Source organism: Acartia tonsa, chromosome 7 (genome assembly GCF_053477335.1).
Source record: "Acartia tonsa isolate MP-2025a chromosome 7, ASM5347733v1, whole genome shotgun sequence".
In the NCBI taxonomy this organism is placed as follows: domain Eukaryota; kingdom Metazoa; phylum Arthropoda; class Copepoda; order Calanoida; family Acartiidae; genus Acartia; species Acartia tonsa.
This window is the reverse complement of record NC_137266.1, coordinates 32780153-32800189: the sequence shown is the minus strand read 5'-3', so window position 1 is coordinate 32800189 and position 20037 is coordinate 32780153. Positions and strand designations below refer to the sequence as shown.

At 42.8% G+C, this 20037-nt stretch overlaps 1 protein-coding gene across 1 annotated transcript in view; it reads left to right on the top strand.

The window, feature by feature from the left end:
• The window catches only part of LOC145324505 (ATP-binding cassette sub-family C member 9-like), a 50137-nt gene that overhangs the window by 8700 nt on the left and 21400 nt on the right, over positions 1-20037 (top strand). Inside the window, exons 2-4 of the mRNA XM_080167089.1 lie at positions 10572-10697; positions 11688-11738; positions 13873-13961. Coding sequence (XP_080023215.1) covers positions 10572-10697; positions 11688-11738; positions 13873-13961 — 266 coding nt within the window. The remainder of the gene's footprint in view (positions 1-10571; positions 10698-11687; positions 11739-13872; positions 13962-20037) is intronic.

The following is a 20037-nucleotide window of genomic DNA, read 5'->3' as shown; positions in this document are numbered from 1 at the left end:
AAAATATTCGTATGTCAAAAGTTAGCAGTTAAATGGTCTATTTGTTGAAAAATTATTGTTTTAAATTTCTTCGTAAAAATATACCATACTACACTTATTATTAAGAATTAAAGATAAATTCTTACCACATTATACGTCAAACTAAGCAGGAAGGCTTATTTGAGATCTTCCACGGATTAGAGCGCATGTATATCCATCCAATACATTATTTTTATTCACGTAGCTCTTCACATGGGAATCAACAAGGAAAAAATGTGCGCGCCTTTGTTTGTTTACAAGCGAAGCGCGGAGATAGTTAGGAATGCCGCGTAACACACTCATTCTCTGGTGTAAGGAAAAGGGAATTAATGGGTTCGAACTTGCCAGGGAATACAAGAAAAATCATTCCAACACACAGTTACATAGTCCCACCTTGTGTGGACCAGACCCTGTGAGATCTGGGTACTGTAGTCAGGTACATAGTCCCACCTTGTGTGGACCAGACACTGTGAGATCTGGGTACTGTAGTCAGGTACATAGTCCCACCTTGTGTGGACCAGACCCTGTGAGATCTGGGTACTGTAGTCAGGTACATAGTCCCACCTTGTGTGGACCAGACCCTGTCAGATCTAGGTACTGTAGTCAGGTACATAGTCCCACCTTGTGTGGACCAGACCCTGTGAGATCTGGGTACTGTAGTCAGGTACATTGTCCCATCTTGTGTGGACCAGACCCTTACAGATCTGGGTACTGTAGTCAGGTACATAGTCCCACCTTGTGTGGACCAGAGCCTGTCAGATCTGGGTACTGTAGTCAGGTACATAGTCCCACCTTGTGTGGACCAGAGCCTGTCAGATCTGGGTACTGTAGTCAGGTACATAGTCCCACCTTGTGTGGACCAGACCCTGTGAGATCTGGGTACTGTAGTCAGGTACATAGTCCCACCTTGTGTGGACCAGACCCTGTGAGATCTGGGTACTGTAGTCAGGTACATTGTCCCATCTTGTGTGGACCAGACCCTTACAGATCTGGGTACTGTAGTCAGGTACATTGTCCCATAAGTGCAGTCAATATTCTCTAAAATGGCTGTAACATTTGGAATGATTGTGCAGCTATTACCTTTTATGATACAAATAAGGATTTTAATTGCCAATTATCTGAAAAGTTTGTATCCTTGAGCTAAATTTTTTTTTTGATTTTATAACTCTGCTAACCCTAAATCTTCATGCGGTTTTTAATATCTTTGTTATGATTCAATCCACGCATATAACGATTGCTTCAATCGTTTTCCAGGTCCCATAACTGTGCTGCTAGACCTTTATTTTTTTAAAATCGGTTTAGAAATAAGGATTTTAGAAGCTATAATATTAGAATATTAGTTGTTTGATCCTTATCCTATTGGGGAGTCTGATGGAGGTCAGGAACAAAGCCTAAAACCAACCCTAAGACATTTATAAACCTTCCCTTAAAAGTGTAACCAAATTGGAACAGTATTAGCAAGCTGTTTTCGTTATCGGCCGGCCGGAAATCGGCCGACTTCGGCCGGATTCGGCCGATGAACATAATCGGCCCAAATTTTCTTCATGTTAAGTTTAAAAATATCGTATTCGGCTATTCCTCAGCCGATTTAGTCGTCTGAGGTGGGAAAAAAATAGTCCTGGTCGTAAAAAATTCAAATCCGTTGACCAATCTAAAATCCGTCCACTGGTTGTCGCGTAACGGTGATTTTAAAGTTGTAGACATGATAATAATTGCATAAAATAGAAGTAAAGTTTAAAAATACCGTAGCCGGTTATTCCTTGGCCGATTTAGTCGGCCAAGGTGGCAAAAAAATAGTCCTGGTCGTAATAAATTCAAATCCGTTGACCAATCTAAAATCCGTCCACTTGTTGTCGCGTAACGATGTTTTTAAAGTTGTAGACATGATAATAATTGCATAAAATAGAAGTAAAATTTAAAAATACCGTAGCCGGTTATTCCTTGGCCGATTTAGTCGGCCAAGGTGGCAAAAAAATAGTCCTGGTCGTAATAAATTCAAATCCGTTGACCAATCTAAAATCCGTCCACTGGTTGTCACGTAACGATGATTTTAAAGTTGTTATAAATGCTGCGTATATTATAAATATAATAATGTCGTCTTCGAAATGAAAATGTCACTCTAAGAAAATTTTTGAACTACAAACAAGTAACAAATGTGATTTAGATGGACCTTTTACCATAAAATTACTTTTTCATAAACTAATTATTATTTAACTACCTTTTTTAAAGTAGCTGCAACCATTTTCCACCCAAAAAAAATTATTGACTGCACTTATAATGTCCCACCTTGTGTGGACCAGAGCCTGTGAGATCTGGGTACTGTAGTCAGGTACATAGTCCCACCTTGTGTGGACCAGACCCTGTGAGATCTGGGTACTGTAGTCAGGTACATAGTCCCACCTTGTGTGGACCAGACCCTGTCAGATCTGGGTACTGTAGTCAGGTACATAGTCTTACCTTGTGTTAACCAGACCCTGTCAGATCTGGGTACTGCAGTTTTTCAGCCATACTGAAAAATTTTGTATAGCATTGAATTGAAGAAAATTTTCTACGGATATTAAAGTACAAATTTATACTTTGTTAGCCAGGGCCTTTGGCACCTATAGATTAAAAAACTGGTGTTAATTTTCATTTTTAATATCCACGGAAAGCTGTCTATAATGCGATGTTAAAAATAACTATTTCACCATGGGTGACAACAGTGTAAGTGGTCAACAAACGGCTTCTCAAATTAGATTAGATTAGTATTAGATTAGTTTTTAAAAATTATCTTTATCGTCTATTCTATTCATTTTATAAATAAACAAGGATTAAAATATCCATAAGATGGGAAGCATAAAGAAATCATGGATGAACTAAAAGACGAAGTGAGTTATAGAGCATATGTTCAGTGGTCATAAATAGGAAAAAGAGAAAATATGTAACTATTAAAAAGCACTAAATCACGAAACCTTTCCAAAAACTAAACATATTTGTGTTTTTTTTTGTATAATGACCTACAAACTAATGGATCAAGTAAATTAATTAGAGGATGCATTTGGTAAGGGGTTTTGGTAATAAAAAATATCAGACTACCTTAATAGCAGCCGAGAAAATCACATTTCCCCGATAGTTTTCCGGCTTGGCTGATGGACTGACAAAATGAATTATAGAGTTTCTTTGCAACTAAAAAAGTTTTTCTTATTTAAATTTCAAAAGAAGTAGATTTTAATTATCTGGTATATTTCTATGAAATGTAAAGTTTTTAACAATTAATTTCCCAAAATAAATTGATTTGAAAATCCTTACATGTTATTAAAATGTTTAACAAACTGGGGTAAGGAATAGGAATAATACCTAATTAAAACAAATAGAATTAGAATTAAAATTAGATTCGGCCTAGTTTTGAAAAGGATAGTTCAACTTTTAACATTTCTATTTGAATGATTTAATTCAAGGATAATTCTATTGGCTATAGCTCTAAACCAATAGAGTTTGGTCATAGGCAATTGGCGGAAGGTCCATTTTAAAATTTGTGGTATTGTGGTATCCGCCGAGGATAAATGGCAGACACCGGAGTTCAATTAGATTACGGCAGTGTGACAGACGTGGACACCTTACTATAGAGAAGCTACGCTTCTCTAGCATTCACTAGATAATGATCAACATCTATTTCAGTTGTCACTTTATTGAAGGTTTAAAGGATACTAAAGCTATATACAACAAACAATGAGTACATGGATAGGAATAAATAATCATAACATAAAAGCATTATAACACATATACAATAGTCAGTTTGGGCAATAATGATCCCCCATCCCTGGAAAGGGTGGGGGAGAATTAAGAATACAGTTAACCATAATAAACATGACAGATTCAATCATTAATTTTAAGCATAGGGAGGGGGTCGTCAGACCCCTTCCCCAGGACTCGGGGGAGGGCCATTGACCCTCCACCGAACCCCAGTTCAGGGGTGCCATAGACATGGCTCACGGTTGCCGAATACCACAACTCTCCCCTCGGAAGGCTGGGAGAGGGTTTCCCTACCAGACTTCCGACAGTGGTTGAGGCCTTCGGTCCGCTCCTTAGGGCTAAGATATATACAAACGATAATGATTCAATGGAATCCTAGTGGTGAGTGTTTTCTCAGGGTTGATGGGCTCCCAACGTGGGATAGAAGGCAGAGGCTGGCTTTGGTTGGACACGTTGTTCGGCGCCGGCAGGTGTCAGGTTGGCAGGTGGCACCGTTGTTGCTGGAACGGTCAGCAGTGGGGCCTGCTGGTTGTTGTTGGCAGCGGCTGGGGCGCTGGCTGCCAGGTTGAGCGTCTGGGCAGCGGCCTGTCCTCCTGAGGGGCCGCGGGGTCTGCCAGAGGGCGGTCCTGGCCTACCTGGGCGGTCATGCCCGCTATCAGCTGATTGCATAGACACCATTTCCTCCTCGGCTGCTTCCCTGCCGATGGGAATGGCATCCCAGTCTACTGAAAAGTCCCGGGACTTGGCATGGGTGAGCCTGGCTCTAGCCAGAGCTTTCCTATACAAAGCTGGATGGTACAGGAACACTTGTGACATCGCATTCAGGGCTGCTCGGACGCCTCCTTGTGCTGCTGCCAGAGAAATGATGGTTAGGTCCCCCAGTAGTTTGAGGATCAACAACAGCAAGCACAGTATGGCTGCGCCATCTCCCCACTCGTGGATAGCTTGTCTAAATCCAGCCCAGACATCCAGGGCGGCCTCTCCTTCCTCCGCCAGTCAGTCAATGTTGTAGGACACTATCCCATGGTCTCCTGTGGCCGAACAGCTGCCTTGCTGAACGCAGGAGCCATAGGATAGGCCGGTCAGCATGGCGCTCTTGTATGCTGGGAACGCCAGCAGTTGTTGCCAGTCGTTCAACTCAGCCTGCGAATACAAGCCCCCTGAACTGAAGTCATCTAAGGGCTCTGTCAACAATTGCTTAGGCGTATCCAGCGGGGGTGGCCTCTTCTTAGGAGCGGGGGTTAACTCTATCCAGCCTTCCTCCGCGTGCACAGTCAGGGGGTATGTGGAGGAGCAGGGGATCTTGGTGGCGTGTTCACTATATACTCGTGTCACAGCGTCTACAAATCCTGTGGGTTCTACTGGCACTTTGTCCCAACACTCCTTGTGTTCGCGGACAACGTATTTATGGCGTTGGCAGGTCAGCTGCAGCAGGATGTCTCCCCTCAGTACCGAGAACGTGCTCCCCTGGACACGCACCGGGTGGGCCGGGTCTAGTTGCTGGAGCTTCCAGCAGTTGGCCGCTACTTCTTCTGCTGCTGTGCTTTTCATGCGCGTTTCCAGGGTAAACCCAATATAACCTGCATGTATTTGGGCTTGTAGGGGGACGTCAACATCCCTAGCCGACACTCTGGGCAGCGCAGCCGCCACGAACAACGCTGGATGGTTGGTGGCATGGGCCTCGAAGTCGCAGTTCACAATCGAGGTGGGGTTGGTCATGTTGATGAAAAACTGGGCCTGATGGTCAACCAGGTATGCATCCATCACTAGGCTGGGCTGGAGGCTGCGGATCAGCCTCAAGGGGCAATCTCTCCCCAGGTGGTCCCACACGTAGGTTGCTTCCCCAGTGATGCAGGACAGCTCAGAATGGGGACACTCCAGGGTCAGGTGGTCAGATTGGGACTCCACCCGTCCATCCTCTACCACGTAGGTCTCTTCCTTGACCAGCAGCCGTCGTTCCTGGAGCACTAATTCATTGCGGTACAGCTGGCCCTCGAAGTGGACGTCCTCCCCTTCACAACCCACCCCCTCGGGGCTGTTGACGAGGGCGCCCACCATGTCGATGGTGAAGAACAGGGGATGGTTCAGCTGGAACGTCAGTGGCTGGGTCTTGCCTGGCAGCGTGTAGACTCGGTTCCTGGCCAGGTCTCGGCACGCTTCTGGGTCTATCTTGGTTGGCCTCATGAGGGTGGGGACCGAGGTCACCTTGAGGTGACCCCATACCCCACACCTGAATGTCCACTGGGACACGGTGAGCTGGCAACTGTACCCGGTTGTTTCCCTCACCTTGACCTGCTGCAGGACGTGCACTTCATGGCCCAGGGGCACCTCCTGGTGTAGGGGCTCCGTGTTACACATCTTTTCTTTATTGTAGGATGTGACATGGGTGGGGTTGGCACAGTCCCATCCCACCAGGACGTAGCTGGTTGTAGGCCACACGGCTGCCAGCAGGAGGCCCCACAGGACCATCCACCAATGGGAGAGGCTTCCAGGCAACCATCTGCCTCGCACACGCGGCTGGGGATCTTCAGCTCTGGTCACGGCTGCTTCCTGTGGCTGGACACGGCTGGGCTGCTCCTGGCTAGATACAAGTTTCCATTGAGCGTTATCTTTGTGCGGCCGGGGCAACCCGATACCCTCCCCAATGACAGACTGGCAAGCGACTGGCGCTTGCCTGGGTGTCGGCTCCCCTAGCCCCAAGTGCTCCCTTCCCTTGTCCAAGGCATGCCCAGTGGCATGGGGCTGAAGTGCATGTGGCACAGGCTCGCCCTTACTCACTTCCCTCCCCTGCCCTAGGAACTCAGGTGCATGTGGCACAGGCAAGTCCTTATTTTCCCAAATTTCAATCTCCCCAGCCTCTGGTGCAGGGGGCACAGGCAAGGCTGGGGTTTTACAATAGCTTGGATACAACACATTTAACAAATTCAACTTATCCTGGTGTTGGGCAGCTGGGTTCCTTCGGCTGGCAGGGGGCTCTGGATGGCATGTAGCTGGGTTCTCCCTGCAGGCTGGTGGCGCTGGCTGGCTGGGGGTGACGGGTGTCACCCCTTCCTCTGGGACTGCTGGCTCGTTCCAGGACTCAGGTCTCTCGGTGGCGGCGACGGTGGTCGCCCCAGACATCAGGTTGGAGGCTGGCTCGTTCCAGGATCCAGGTATCTCGGTGGCGGCGACGGGTGTCGCCCCAGACATCAGGTTGGAGGCTGGCTCGTTCCAGGATCCAGGTATCTCGGTGGCGGCGACGGTTGTCGCCCCAGGCACCAGGTGGGAGGCGCTGGATAGCACCCCCCCGTCATCCCAGGTGGCGACGCCGGGTGGCGTCCCATACATCGATGCTGAGGCGCTGGCTAGCGCCTCCTGCCTCTCTCGTTCAGCGGCCGCCAGGGCCTCCCCGTACACCGTCTCAGGGACGCTGGGTAGCGCCCCTCCACTCTTGCTGGGTAGGCTCAGTCGGGCAGGTTCCATCATGTTGAGGCTAAAAGGCTGGGGCCTCAGAATCTCTGGCTCGGCGATGTTGTTGGGTTGTATCAGCTCTGGCCCCAGGTGGTTGAGGCTGAAGCCTAGGCCAACCCGGTTGGGTTCAGCCGCGCCGCCCAGTACGTTGATCCTAGCTGGGACAGTCCCAAACTGCGGCATCCCATCGGCTCGGTCCGCAGCTTTGGGGGCGGCTGCTTGCTGCGGTGGTGCTGGGGGCGCGTTCCCTTCCATGTGGGCCACTCTGCTGGGCTTCCCTGGAGGGGCGCCCTTATCGGCGGTGCGCCTGCGGCTGGCTACCTGGGCCCAGTCAGCTCTACAATCGGCCGCCGTGTGACCGTCATAGTGGCAACGCTCGCACTTGGCAGAACGGTCACGGCGTGGCTGGGTGCGCCTCTCCTCTAGGCTAACTTCCACAGGCGTTGGGCAGTCTCGAGCTCGGTGGCCTCTCCCCTGGCAGCGGAAGCAGCGACCTGGAACCTTGTCATCTGGAGCGACCTTCCCCATCTGGTGGAGACCCGGAGCCAAGGCGCCAATCTCCATTGGCTCCGAATCATCATACTGGGGCAACTGGATGCTGGCGGATCCAGTCAGCCCGTCGGTAGAGTCTACTAGGCACACACCTTCTTTCAGTTGCTTTGTGATCATGGTGACGGTAAACATGGCCTTACGAGTGTACTCAGGTACACTCGTAATTTCATGTCCCATCATGATGCGTTTTACATTGGCGTTACGAATTCCACGATTTAATTCGTCCACCAACAACTCAAGATCCTCATGGCTGTAGGCGTCCCGATACAGGGCACATTTAGTGGATATGTACGCCTGTATCGGTTCTGTCGAGTGTTGCTTGTAATCCCTAAACGCTTGTTTAAGCGTTTGGGATTCAAAAGCAGGACGAAATAGCATTTCACACTCGGCCTTGACCTGCTCGTAGGTCAAGGCTTGGCCTGCCTCGCCAAACAGATGGGACGCCATTTCCGCCGCTTGCCCTACCAGTGACAGTAGGAGGGCGTTGCGGCGGTTGAGGGAATCATGAGGTGGCACGCGGTAAGCCGCCCATGACATCTCGAGTCTGCGGATATGTGACGACCAGGATTGCTTGGGCGGCCCTCTATACTCCAGCAGATTGCTCAGCATCAGCTTGCGGTACTCGGCTGGGGCCGGCTGAGGGTCATCCTGGAGCCATCCTGGGGCTTGATCACCTCCTGGGGCTTGCGGCTGGTCCATCGGGTCAACGGTTCAACGGCGGGGCACAAAGTTATACAGTACTAAAAAAGGAATGGTTTTTTGTCACTGGAGGCTTTCTAGCCTAACAGCCAACACTGTTTGTATCACTAGGTTGGTAGTTTAGTTGCAAAGGTGTAACTTAGCTGTACTTATCACTAGTTAGGTGCTGAGGTTGTAGGGTAGGCTGGTAGGGGTAGATAGATGTTGAGGGTCTGAACTGCTGTCAGGAACTGATTGGGTTTTCCTTTATCACACTGGAGCTAGGAGGAGAGAAGCTTGTAATTCTTTATTTGCTCAAAATACCCCTGTTAAATGCTATGGAGTAGCTCCGCTCCGGTGTGTGTGTGTGTGTGTGTGCGTGAAATCTCCTGTCCTTGCAACGCGCGTACGCACCGTCAAATCCGCGCACACGGGGAAAACGCACACTTATCCCTCAACTCGATCTCTCATTGGTCCGCTTTGTCCGTTGAATTTATGATATTTTCCGCACTTTGTTGCGCTACCCGTGAATGGCGCTCTGTGTTCCCGGTCGCTAGCCCCACACTACAGACGGACTTAGTCTAGTGTGGGTAGGAAGGGGGAAGCGCGTGAGGGGACGGGGGTAACTCCGTCCGTTCCCCCTGTGAGGGAGGGGGGGTAACTGTGTGCTGGTGTAATAGTGCCTTTTCTTCTTAATCCTAGGCTTATCTATTATATCACCCTGATTGTATTTGCCTTCAATGGAGAGGGGCTCCTCCCTTTCCCTTGGAATAAGGGGTGTATTGTTGTTGTGCTGTAGGCTTGAGGTGATTTGATTGTATATCAGGGTCTTTATTATATTACATCTAGCTTCTATTTTTGTCCTTATCACAATTGCATAACAGATTTGTTTGCTAACCCTGTTCTATTTTTAGCTGTTATCACAATACACAATAAATCCAAGCCTGTTCTATTTTTAGCTTTATCACAACACAACAATTTGTTTGCCAAGCTTTGCTCATAAATCTATTGTTTAGCCATCACACCAGGGTGGTAATCCCTGCAATGTGACATAATATCTGTTTTTCTAGATGGGTGGCTGCGTTGTAGCCTCTCAGGATACTTGGAGTTGACGTAGTTTTTCTCTGTTCTGGTGCACTACACTCGTATGTTGGCTCGCAGCTTGCAGCTATGTGGCGTGTTTCAGCCTATCGGCGGCAGGGAATGTCCCGTCCTGCTGGCGCCGCTGATCCAAATCCGGCTGATGGCGGCAGGGAATGTCCCGTCCTGCTAGCGCCACTGGTTCGGATCCTGCTATTTCTTGCAGTAAAGTTGGCCTATTTTCAGCCGTTTACACTTATTTGGCTTGTTTCAGCCGGTCCGCAGGCCTGTTTCAGCCCTTTGGGCGCTCAATTCTCCGCTAGATATCGGCGCTGCTCGCGGTTCTTCGTCAAATTTCGCTGTCTCGCTTCCACAACTGCCGGATGCAGAGTTAAACTTTGCTGTCCAGGGTGGGTAATTCAGGTTGCTTGCGTCAGTTTTGCCAGTTTCACTGCTGGGAGTACCTTAGCCTCAGATGCGCGTCTGCTCTACACTTGTGGTTCGCCGTAATCTCACACAGCTGTCACCAAAAGTTGTGGTATCCGCCGAGGATAAATGGCAGACACCGGAGTTCAATTAGATTACAGCAGTGTGACAGACGTGGACACCTTACTATAGAGAAGCTACGCTTCTCTAGCATTCACTAGATAATGATCAACATCTATTTCAGTTGTCACTTTATTGAAGGTTTAAAGGATACTAAAGCTATATACAACAAACAATGAGTACATGGATAGGAATAAATAATCATAACATAAAAGCATTATAACACATATACAATAGTCAGTTTGGGCAATAATGATCCCCCATCCCTGGAAAGGGTGGGGGAGAATTAAGAATACAGTTAACCATAATAAACATGACAGATTCAATCATTAATTTTAAGCATAGGGAGGGGGTCGTCAGACCCCTTCCCCAGGACTCGGGGGAGGGCCATTGACCCTCCACCGAACCCCAGTTCAGGGGTGCCATAGACATGGCTCACGGTTGCCGAATACCACAGTATATACGCTTAGATACAAATTCTGAATTGCAAATATATTTCTGCTTTATATATTTAGGATTATATTAACCTGACAGCTAACTCTATCTACATGTATCTGAGTATACTGATCCAGCTGTATTTATACCTGTGTACTAAGATGAACAGCACCCCCTTACAGAAAGTTAACCATAAAAATTTGCAGGTATTATTACATACATATACAAATTAGAGAGATGTTTTCCTATTTCCACTCGGATAAAGATATCGTTTTTTTACGTTTCAATTACTTTTTGTAACTTAAAAATTTTGTTTACAATTAGAGATATATTTCAATTTATCCGTCATAAAGTATAATGATTTCAGATCCACTTCCCATTCAAATAAAGATTTCGGTTTTAAAGGGAATACACCTTGATTTTAAGCAATTTTCTCGGGCTTAAGTTTCACCTTTCCCCTCGAGCCCTCTCACCCCCACCCCCCATAAAAAAAACATTTGACAACCGAAAGCAAATATATAGTGAGGAAGGGACCAGAACCCCTTACACAACTCTTAGGGCTATGGAAAGGCAAAATAACAGAGGGATGAGCAAAGTAGCTGCAAGAATTAATTTCGATTAAATGCAAAAGTTAAATTTTTAAAACAAATAACAAATATAGCCACAGTATAGTGTATTGGATATCAAGAAAAATGTCAGTTGAATTTATCTTCAAACTGAAATTTCATCATGGCTTTTTTACTTTTCTTTTATAAAACGTAGAAGTCAAGTTACTAGATCAAGCAAATCTGTATATATGTTGTATATATTTCTTTTGTAGAGGAATGGAGGGAATAAACAGACAGGCACCTTATCTCTTTTATGTAATGAATTATTGAATATCATAAGAGCCCTTTGAAACAAAAATATTTTTATTTGAAATGTCTTTTCTTTTTTTGGTGTGGATAGTTTTTTAATGGAATTATTATCCTAGATCCTATTATCATACGCAATAATTTCTCTAATATAAAGAGAATTTTCAAGCAGACAAAAATTTTTGTTGAGATTTAGTTAAATAATTTCTACATCTTATATGTGAGCCAAAATGTGTACACTGTCGTCTAACAAATTGGTCTAATTGTTGCTACACCATTACTGTGGGTCTGGTTAAGGTATTGTTCATCAATATTTTCTATATTTATTTCTTATTGTTTAAGGATGTGGTATGGGTGTGTTGTCTTGGCCTTTGCTTCTTTCAACTGGGAAAGGTAAAAATATTTTATTTTCTTTAAAAAAATTAATATTAACTGTAAGCTGGAGCTCAATAGCACTCAAGAAGTCGCCTTGATATCTGAATATTTAAACTATAACAATATGCTGGAAGTCTAATCTTGAGAAAGGGTTTTAAAAATAGAATCAAAGAATAATGGTCTATTATGAAATTTTAAAAATTATTGAATTAAACAAATAACATTAAATGCTTTTTTTTACCAAAAGGTTATTTTAGCTATGCGGTTACCATAAAACCAATTCTCAGATTCTGTTTTGTAAGTGCTAATCTCTGTTCTATAAATGGTAATTGAAACCTGCATATTAAAAAACTTGTCACCGATGTACAAAAATAAATCTAAAACTCAAAGGCTTTTTTAGTTTAAAATAGCATAAAACTATGACTTGATGGCTGATTAGGATTTTAGAGCTAATAATGATAAAGTAAAGATAATTTACAACCCTGGTAGGACCAGTAGCTGTATTCCATGAATAGCAGAGCTCAAACTGTCCAATTATCTTCAGCTTTATCAGGAAGTACAAACATCGTTATATAGTTTTAATTATTGATTTATTTGGATTTGATGACTATAAAAGCAGTAAATCTATTGTATTTATGCTTTGTTTTTTGAATATCGGCATACTAGTTTCTTTAATTGTAAGTTAGATTATTATCCATATACTTTTAGTGTAAAGAAAACCAGGGGTAAAAATGACAGACTATTGCCCATTAACCACAGCTATAATAGACATATCAATTTCTTATTATCACAATCTATAGACGTCATTACTCTTGAGATGGTTTTAGATAGAAAGCTACTCCCTGGGTATATTAATTAATATTAATCTTATTTTGGTTCAGTAAAGTTTACTAGACAGATCTACTAAGGTTATATAATCCGTGGGGTGGGTACCTTTACCCTTCCAAGAAAAAATATTTTTCCCGAACTTGGAAAATGGAAAGTTGAGGGTCGACTCTCCCCCCCACCCCTCTTCCCTTAATTGCCCCTAGAAACCTTTAGAGGTGTAGCCACTAGTATGAAAATGTTTGTAATAATGAATTATCTACTGTAAAATGATATGATAGTTCTATAAAAGTGGTTGAGTGTCATTAATTGTTTTAATGAGTTAGCCGTGTAAAAACTTTGTGTATTTATCTTATCACCATAAGTTTGTAGTCCTAATGTCGTTATCATGTCAGCCATGACCACTTTCAGTTATGTTAAGCCATGCCTAACCCATATCAAAATAAACCAGTAAAATTACAAATAACTTTTTACAGGTAACTGAAGACTATTTTCTCTTAAACTTTCCTGTTTTCTAATTTTCAACTTGTTTCATGCTAAAAACCTACCCCTTCTTTTGCGCATAATTTTCCTTGTTTTGCTATAATTCTTGGGTTGTTTTGAAGAAAATATAAAATGTTGACCTGTTAAAAGTGTTCACACCTTTCAGCAGATATCCACTATTCTTTATAGATTTACTAACATTTGTTCTATATTAAAAAAAGCTATTTGTTAATAGTTTGCAAATTTATGAAAGAAGGAATAATATAAAAGATGTCCTTTTCATCATTTATTATAAATCAGATCATAAATATCAGATAAATATATACCTTACTTCTATGCAAAATCTGTTTAATATGATAATATTAACTGAATTTAATTTATACTGATAAAACTTGCAAAAAAGTAAGAACACAGTAATAAATTAAATTTGTCCAACAAATTATAGATAAAGTAAATCAATTTTGCAACATTAAATTACCAAAAGAAAATTCATTGAACTTTTTTACACTTCTTGGTCTAGTGATAATATATTTTTCAAGGATGTCAACAAGCTAAGCCTAACAAAACTCGTGGTTAGACAAAAGAACGTTAAAGTTAAAATGACAAAAAGGTTAAAAATCAACTTGTTTTAAATGGACGTATGGACTTTATTGTAATTATTATAGAGGTTCTACGCTTTCTAAATTGTACCTAACTGTTATAAGAATCTACATGCAAAGCGTGAAAGTCGAAAGGACAATTCTAACTTGTCTAAATAAACGAATAAAGCTGACTGTCCGTGATGGAATGATGTACTGACTCTAATTATAGAAAAGCTTTGCTTTTAATAAATATTGTATTTTAGTGTGTCGAGGCTAGCCTGGTTATAAAGAGATTATCAGAAGATGTTTATCCTGTTTCTCTTATTGAACCTGTTCTAACATTGGTTTCTATGTAAGATTTAATTATCAGCACAAATACTCTATAATTACATAATACATATGTCCGTTTGTATTTTCCATATGTTTTATAAACATGGAGAGTTTTTATGGGATGAATCTCCTACCTGTTTAGCATCAACTCTAATATTTCCTCTATTTGTCTTTTATTTCAGGTAAAAATTTCTAGTCTGTCTAATTTATCAATTTTGATAGGATTTTACATGTGTATTTTTTTAGACAAGGATATAGAAGTATGCGGAAATTATTGCCTTAAACTATTTTGCCAGCAAAACTTTCATTTTGTCTATAAAGCTATGTAAACAATTTTATTTCTTTTGTAGAAATTTTGGGTATAGTCCTTTCCATGACATCGCTCCATATGGAGCGATGATTTTAATTGATCGCCTCTTATGACAAGGGGCGATGTATTGGCTCCTTGAAAGGAGCGATTTAATAGCCCCATATAACAAGAGGCGATGTTATGACTCCTTGAAAGGAGCGATTTAATAGCCCCTTGCCCTAAGAGGCGATTAAATGATCCTTTATCGCTCCTTTATCGCCCCTTCTAAAGAGGAGATGATATGTCCTCTTATCCCAAGGGGCTATTTAATTAAATATCGCCTCTTCATGGCCCCTTCACTATTATATATATCTTAGTCCCTTGATGGCCCCTACATCGCTCCTACATCGCTCCTCCATCGCTCCTTCTCCAAATTTATATTAGATTGTACTTTGATGGCCCCTACATTGCCCCTCCATCGCTTCTACATCGCCCCTTCATCGCTCCTTCTTCAAATTTATATTACATTGTACTTTGATGGCCCCTACATCGCCCCTCCATCGCTCCTACATCGCCCCTCCATCGCTCCTACATCGCCCCTTCATCGCTCCTTCTTCAAATTTATATTACATTGTACTGTGATGGCCCCTACATCGCTCCTACATCGCTCCTTCATCGCTCCTACATCGCCCCTTCATCGCTCCTTCTCCAAATTTATATTACATTGCAACTTGATGGCCCCTACATCGCTGCTACATCGCTCCTACATCGCCCCTCCATCGCTCCTTCATCGCTCCTTCATCGCCCCTTCTCCAAATTTATATTAAATTGTACTGTGATGGCCCCTACATCGCTCCTACATCGCTCCTTCATCGCTCCTACATCGCCCCTTCATCGCTCCTTCTCCAAATTTATATTACATTGCAACTTGATGGCCCCTACATCGCTCCTCCATCGCTCCTTCATCGCTCCTACATCGCCCCTTCATCGCTACTTCTCCAAATTTATATTACATTGCAACTTGATGGCCCCTACATCGCTCCTCCATCGCCCCTTAATAGCCCCTTACCTTAATTTATATAACAAAGCTCCTATATGGCCTCTCTATCGCCCCTTAATAGCCACTTACCTTAATTTATATAACATAGCCCCTACATAGCCTCTCAATCGCCCCTTAATAGCCCCTTACCTTAATTTATATAACATAGCCCTACATAGCCTCTCCATCGCCCCTTAATAGCCCCTTACCTTAATTTATATAGCATAGCCCCTACATAGCCTCTCCATCGCCCCTTAATAGCCCCTTACCCTAATCTATATAACATAGCCCCTACATAGCCCCTTCATCGCTCCTTCTCCAAATTTATATTACATTGTACTTTGATGGCCCCTACATCGCCCCTACATCGCTCCTCCATCGCTCCTTCATCGCTCCTACATCGCCCCTTAATAGCCCCTTACCTAAATTTATATAACAAAGCTCCTATATAGCCTCTCCATCGCCCCTTAATAGCCCCTTACCTTAATTTATATAACATAGCCCCTACATAGCCTCTCAATCGCCCCTTAATAGCCCCTTACCTTAATTTATATAACATAGCCCTACATAGCCTCTCCATCGCCCCTTAATAGCCCCTTACCTTAATTTATATAGCATAGCCCCTACATAGCCTCTCCATCGCCCCTTAATAGCCCCTTACCCTAATCTATATAACATAGCCCCTACATAGCCTCTCCATCGCCCCTTAATAGCCCCTTACCTAAATTTATATAACAAAGCTCCTATATAGCCTCTCCATCGCCCCTTAATAGCCCCTTACCTTAATTTATATAACATAGCCCCTACATAGCCTCTCAATCGCCCCTTAATAGCCCCTTACCTTAATTTATATAACATAGCCCTACATAGCCTCTCCATCGCCCCTTAATAGCCCCTTACCTTAATTTATATAGCATAGCCCCTACATAGCCTCTCCATCGCCCCTTAATAGCCCCTTACCCTAATCTATATAACATAGCCCCTACATAGCCCCTTCATCGCTCCTTCTCCAAATTTATATTACATTGTACTTTGATGGCCCCTACATCGCCCCTACATCGCTCCTCCATCGCTCCTTCATCGCTCCTACATCGCCCCTTAATAGCCCCTTACCTAAATTTATATAACAAAGCTCCTATATAGCCTCTCCATCGCCCCTTAATAGCCCCTTACCTTAATTTATATAACATAGCCCCTACATAGCCTCTCAATCGCCCCTTAATAGCCCCTTACCTTAATTTATATAACATAGCCCTACATAGCCTCTCCATCGCCCCTTAATAGCCCCTTACCTTAATTTATATAGCATAGCCCCTTACCCTAATCTATATAACATAGCCCCTACATAGCCTCTCCATCGCCCCTTAATAGCCCCTTACCTAAATTTATATAACAAAGCTCCTATATAGCCTCTCCATCGCCCCTTAATAGCCCCTTACCTTAATTTATATAACATAGCCCCTACATAGCCTCTCAATCGCCCCTTAATAGCCCCTTACCTTAATTTATATAACATAGCCCTACATAGCCTCTCCATCGCCCCTTAATAGCCCCTTACCTTAATTTATATAGCATAGCCCCTACATAGCCTCTCCATCGCCCCTTAATAGCCCCTTACCCTAATCTATATAACATAGCCCCTACATAGCCTCTCCATCGCCCCTTAATAGCCCCTTACCTAAATTTATATAACAAAGCTCCTATATAGCCTCTCCATCGCCCCTTAATAGCCCCTTACCTTAATTTATATAACATAGCCCCTACATAGCCTCTCAATCGCCCCTTAATAGCCCCTTACCTTAATTTATATAACATAGCCCTACATAGCCTCTCCATCGCCCCTTAATAGCCCCTTACCTTAATTTATATAGCATAGCCCCTACATAGCCTCTCCATCGCCCCTTAATAGCCCCTTACCCTAATCTATATAACATAGCCCCTACATAGCCCCTTCATCGCTCCTTCTCCAAATTTATATTACATTGTACTTTGATGGCCCCTACATCGCCCCTACATCGCTCCTCCATCGCTCCTTCATCGCTCCTACATCGCCCCTTAATAGCCCCTTACCTAAATTTATATAACAAAGCTCCTATATAGCCTCTCCATCGCCCCTTAATAGCCCCTTACCTTAATTTATATAACATAGCCCCTACATAGCCTCTCAATCGCCCCTTAATAGCCCCTTACCTTAATTTATATAACATAGCCCTACATAGCCTCTCCATCGCCCCTTAATAGCCCCTTACCTTAATTTATATAGCATAGCCCCTACATAGCCTCTCCATCGCCCCTTAATAGCCCCTTACCCTAATCTATATAACATAGCCCCTACATAGCCTCTCCATCGCCCCTTAATAGCCCCTTACCTAAATTTATATAACAAAGCTCCTATATAGCCTCTCCATCGCCCCTTAATAGCCCCTTACCTTAATTTATATAACATAGCCCCTACATAGCCTCTCAATCGCCCCTTAATAGCCCCTTACCTTAATTTATATAACATAGCCCTACATAGCCTCTCCATCGCCCCTTAATAGCCCCTTACCTTAATTTATATAGCATAGCCCCTACATAGCCTCTCCATCGCCCCTTAATAGCCCCTTACCCTAATCTATATAACATAGCCCCTACAAAGCCTCTCCATCGCCCCTTAATAGCCCCTTACCTTAATCTATATAACAAAGCTCCTACATAGCCTCTCCATCGCCCCATAATAGCCTCTTACCTTAATTATGTAACATAGCCCCTACATAGCCTCTCCATCGCCCCTTAATATCCCCTTACCTTAATTATATAACATAGCTCCTACATAGCCTCCCCATCGCCCCTTAATAGCCCATTACCCGAATTTATATAACATAGCCCCTTAATAGCCCCTTACCTTAATTTATATAGCATAGCCCCTATATAGCCTCTCCATCGCCCCTTAATAGTCCTTTACCTTAATTTATATAAAATAGCCCCTATATAGCCTCTCCATCGCCCCTTAATAGCCAATTTATATAACATAGCCGCTACATAGCCTCTCCATCGCCCCTTAATAGCTCCTTACCTTAATTTATATAACATAGCCTCTCCATCGCCCCTTAATAGCCCTCCATCGCCACTTAAAAGCCCCTTACCTTAATTTATATAACATAGCCTCTATATAGCCTCTCCATCGCCCCTTAATAGCCCCTTATATCCTCCTTCAAAACAGTTATACACCTTCCCAGGATCTATTGGAAGCTACCCTATAAAGGAGAACCATATCGGTTCTGCAGTTAGCGATCTTCTTTGATACATACAGACAATGATCCTGTTACTTTTTATAAGGATTAAAAATAAAATGGCCTAAAGCCATCTCATTACCCATAGGAAGCTTCACTGTAAAGGAGAACCATGTCGGTTTAGTGGTTAGCAAGGTACAGACAGACATACATACAGACAAAGATCCTGTTACTTTATTATAAGGATTAAAATAAAATAGTTATTAACCTCCCCAGGACCTATGAGAAGCTACCCTATTAAGGAGAACGATCTCAGGACCTATAGGAATCTTCACTGTAAAGGAGAACCATATTGGTTCAGCGGTTAGCAAGATCCTTCGGTACAGACAGACATTCATACATACAGACAAAGATTCTGTTAATTTATTTTAAGAAATACAGATAAAATTGTTATAAACCTTTCCAGGCCTAAAACCATCTCAGGACCTAATTTCTCGACAACTCGAGTTAAGTTACTATATTATTTTTACAATGTTTAACTTATCTGTTATTATTGGCTGACGAAAAGTTTGGGCAAAAAAAAAGATTTATTCTTCAATGAAATATCTCTCCAGTATAATTTTGGCAAGTGCTAATTTATTAAGAATAAAGTTTGCCACAAATTTACCAAAAAATCTCATTGTCATTTCGCCAGGGAGGATTGGGATAGTTCCCAAAGTGTTATAAGTTGGCTTATCCAAGAGTGCTGTCTAGTCTCCAAAGTTTTATAATACCGTTTTCTTATTCGTTAGATTAACAACCTTGGGGACTTTTTATTGTTTAGTGATTGTTTAGTTCATTAAGTTGAGTGTCTAAATGTTTCAACCACTAATTCTAAACTAAAGAAGGGGTAATTTTGTGAATCATCAATGGGAATAATTAATATATAAACATACATATATATAAAGTGTTTTTTTTATGAGAACATTTTTGAAAGCAATTTTACCCTACTTATAGTTATCAGAATTTAATGGCTTATTCTCTTCGTTTTTTATAACCATTAACAGAAAAGCAAAAAAATATTTCAGTTTTTATTTAAAAAGTACAGTAAATTCAAAATTTCAAAACATGGGTGTCAACATCTAAAATAGTTATTTCTCGCATCGTATTATAAACGGCTTTCCGCGGATATAGAAAGTACAATTATGAGATTAAAACTAGTTTTTTTAGCCCCGAGGTGCCGAAGGCACCGGCTAAAAAAACTGGGTTTAATCTTATGATTGTACATATCTATATTCGTAGAAAGCTGGATATAATACGATGCTAGACATAGTTTTTTCGTATGGATGAGAACCGGTTCCTATCCACCGGATTCAAATGAATACGAGAAATGGTTTTAGCGCATTTTTCTAATGCTCAAATCTTCTACCCTTTCCAAGAATGGAGGGAGTACATTGGGGGGCCAGTATTCCCTCCCTGGTTGAGATATGGCCTTCAAATTTCAAAATGTTCTAGTACATGTCACAAATAGTATCTATATAAATTTTTAGCTCTATATCTCAACTTTGAAGCGTTTTGC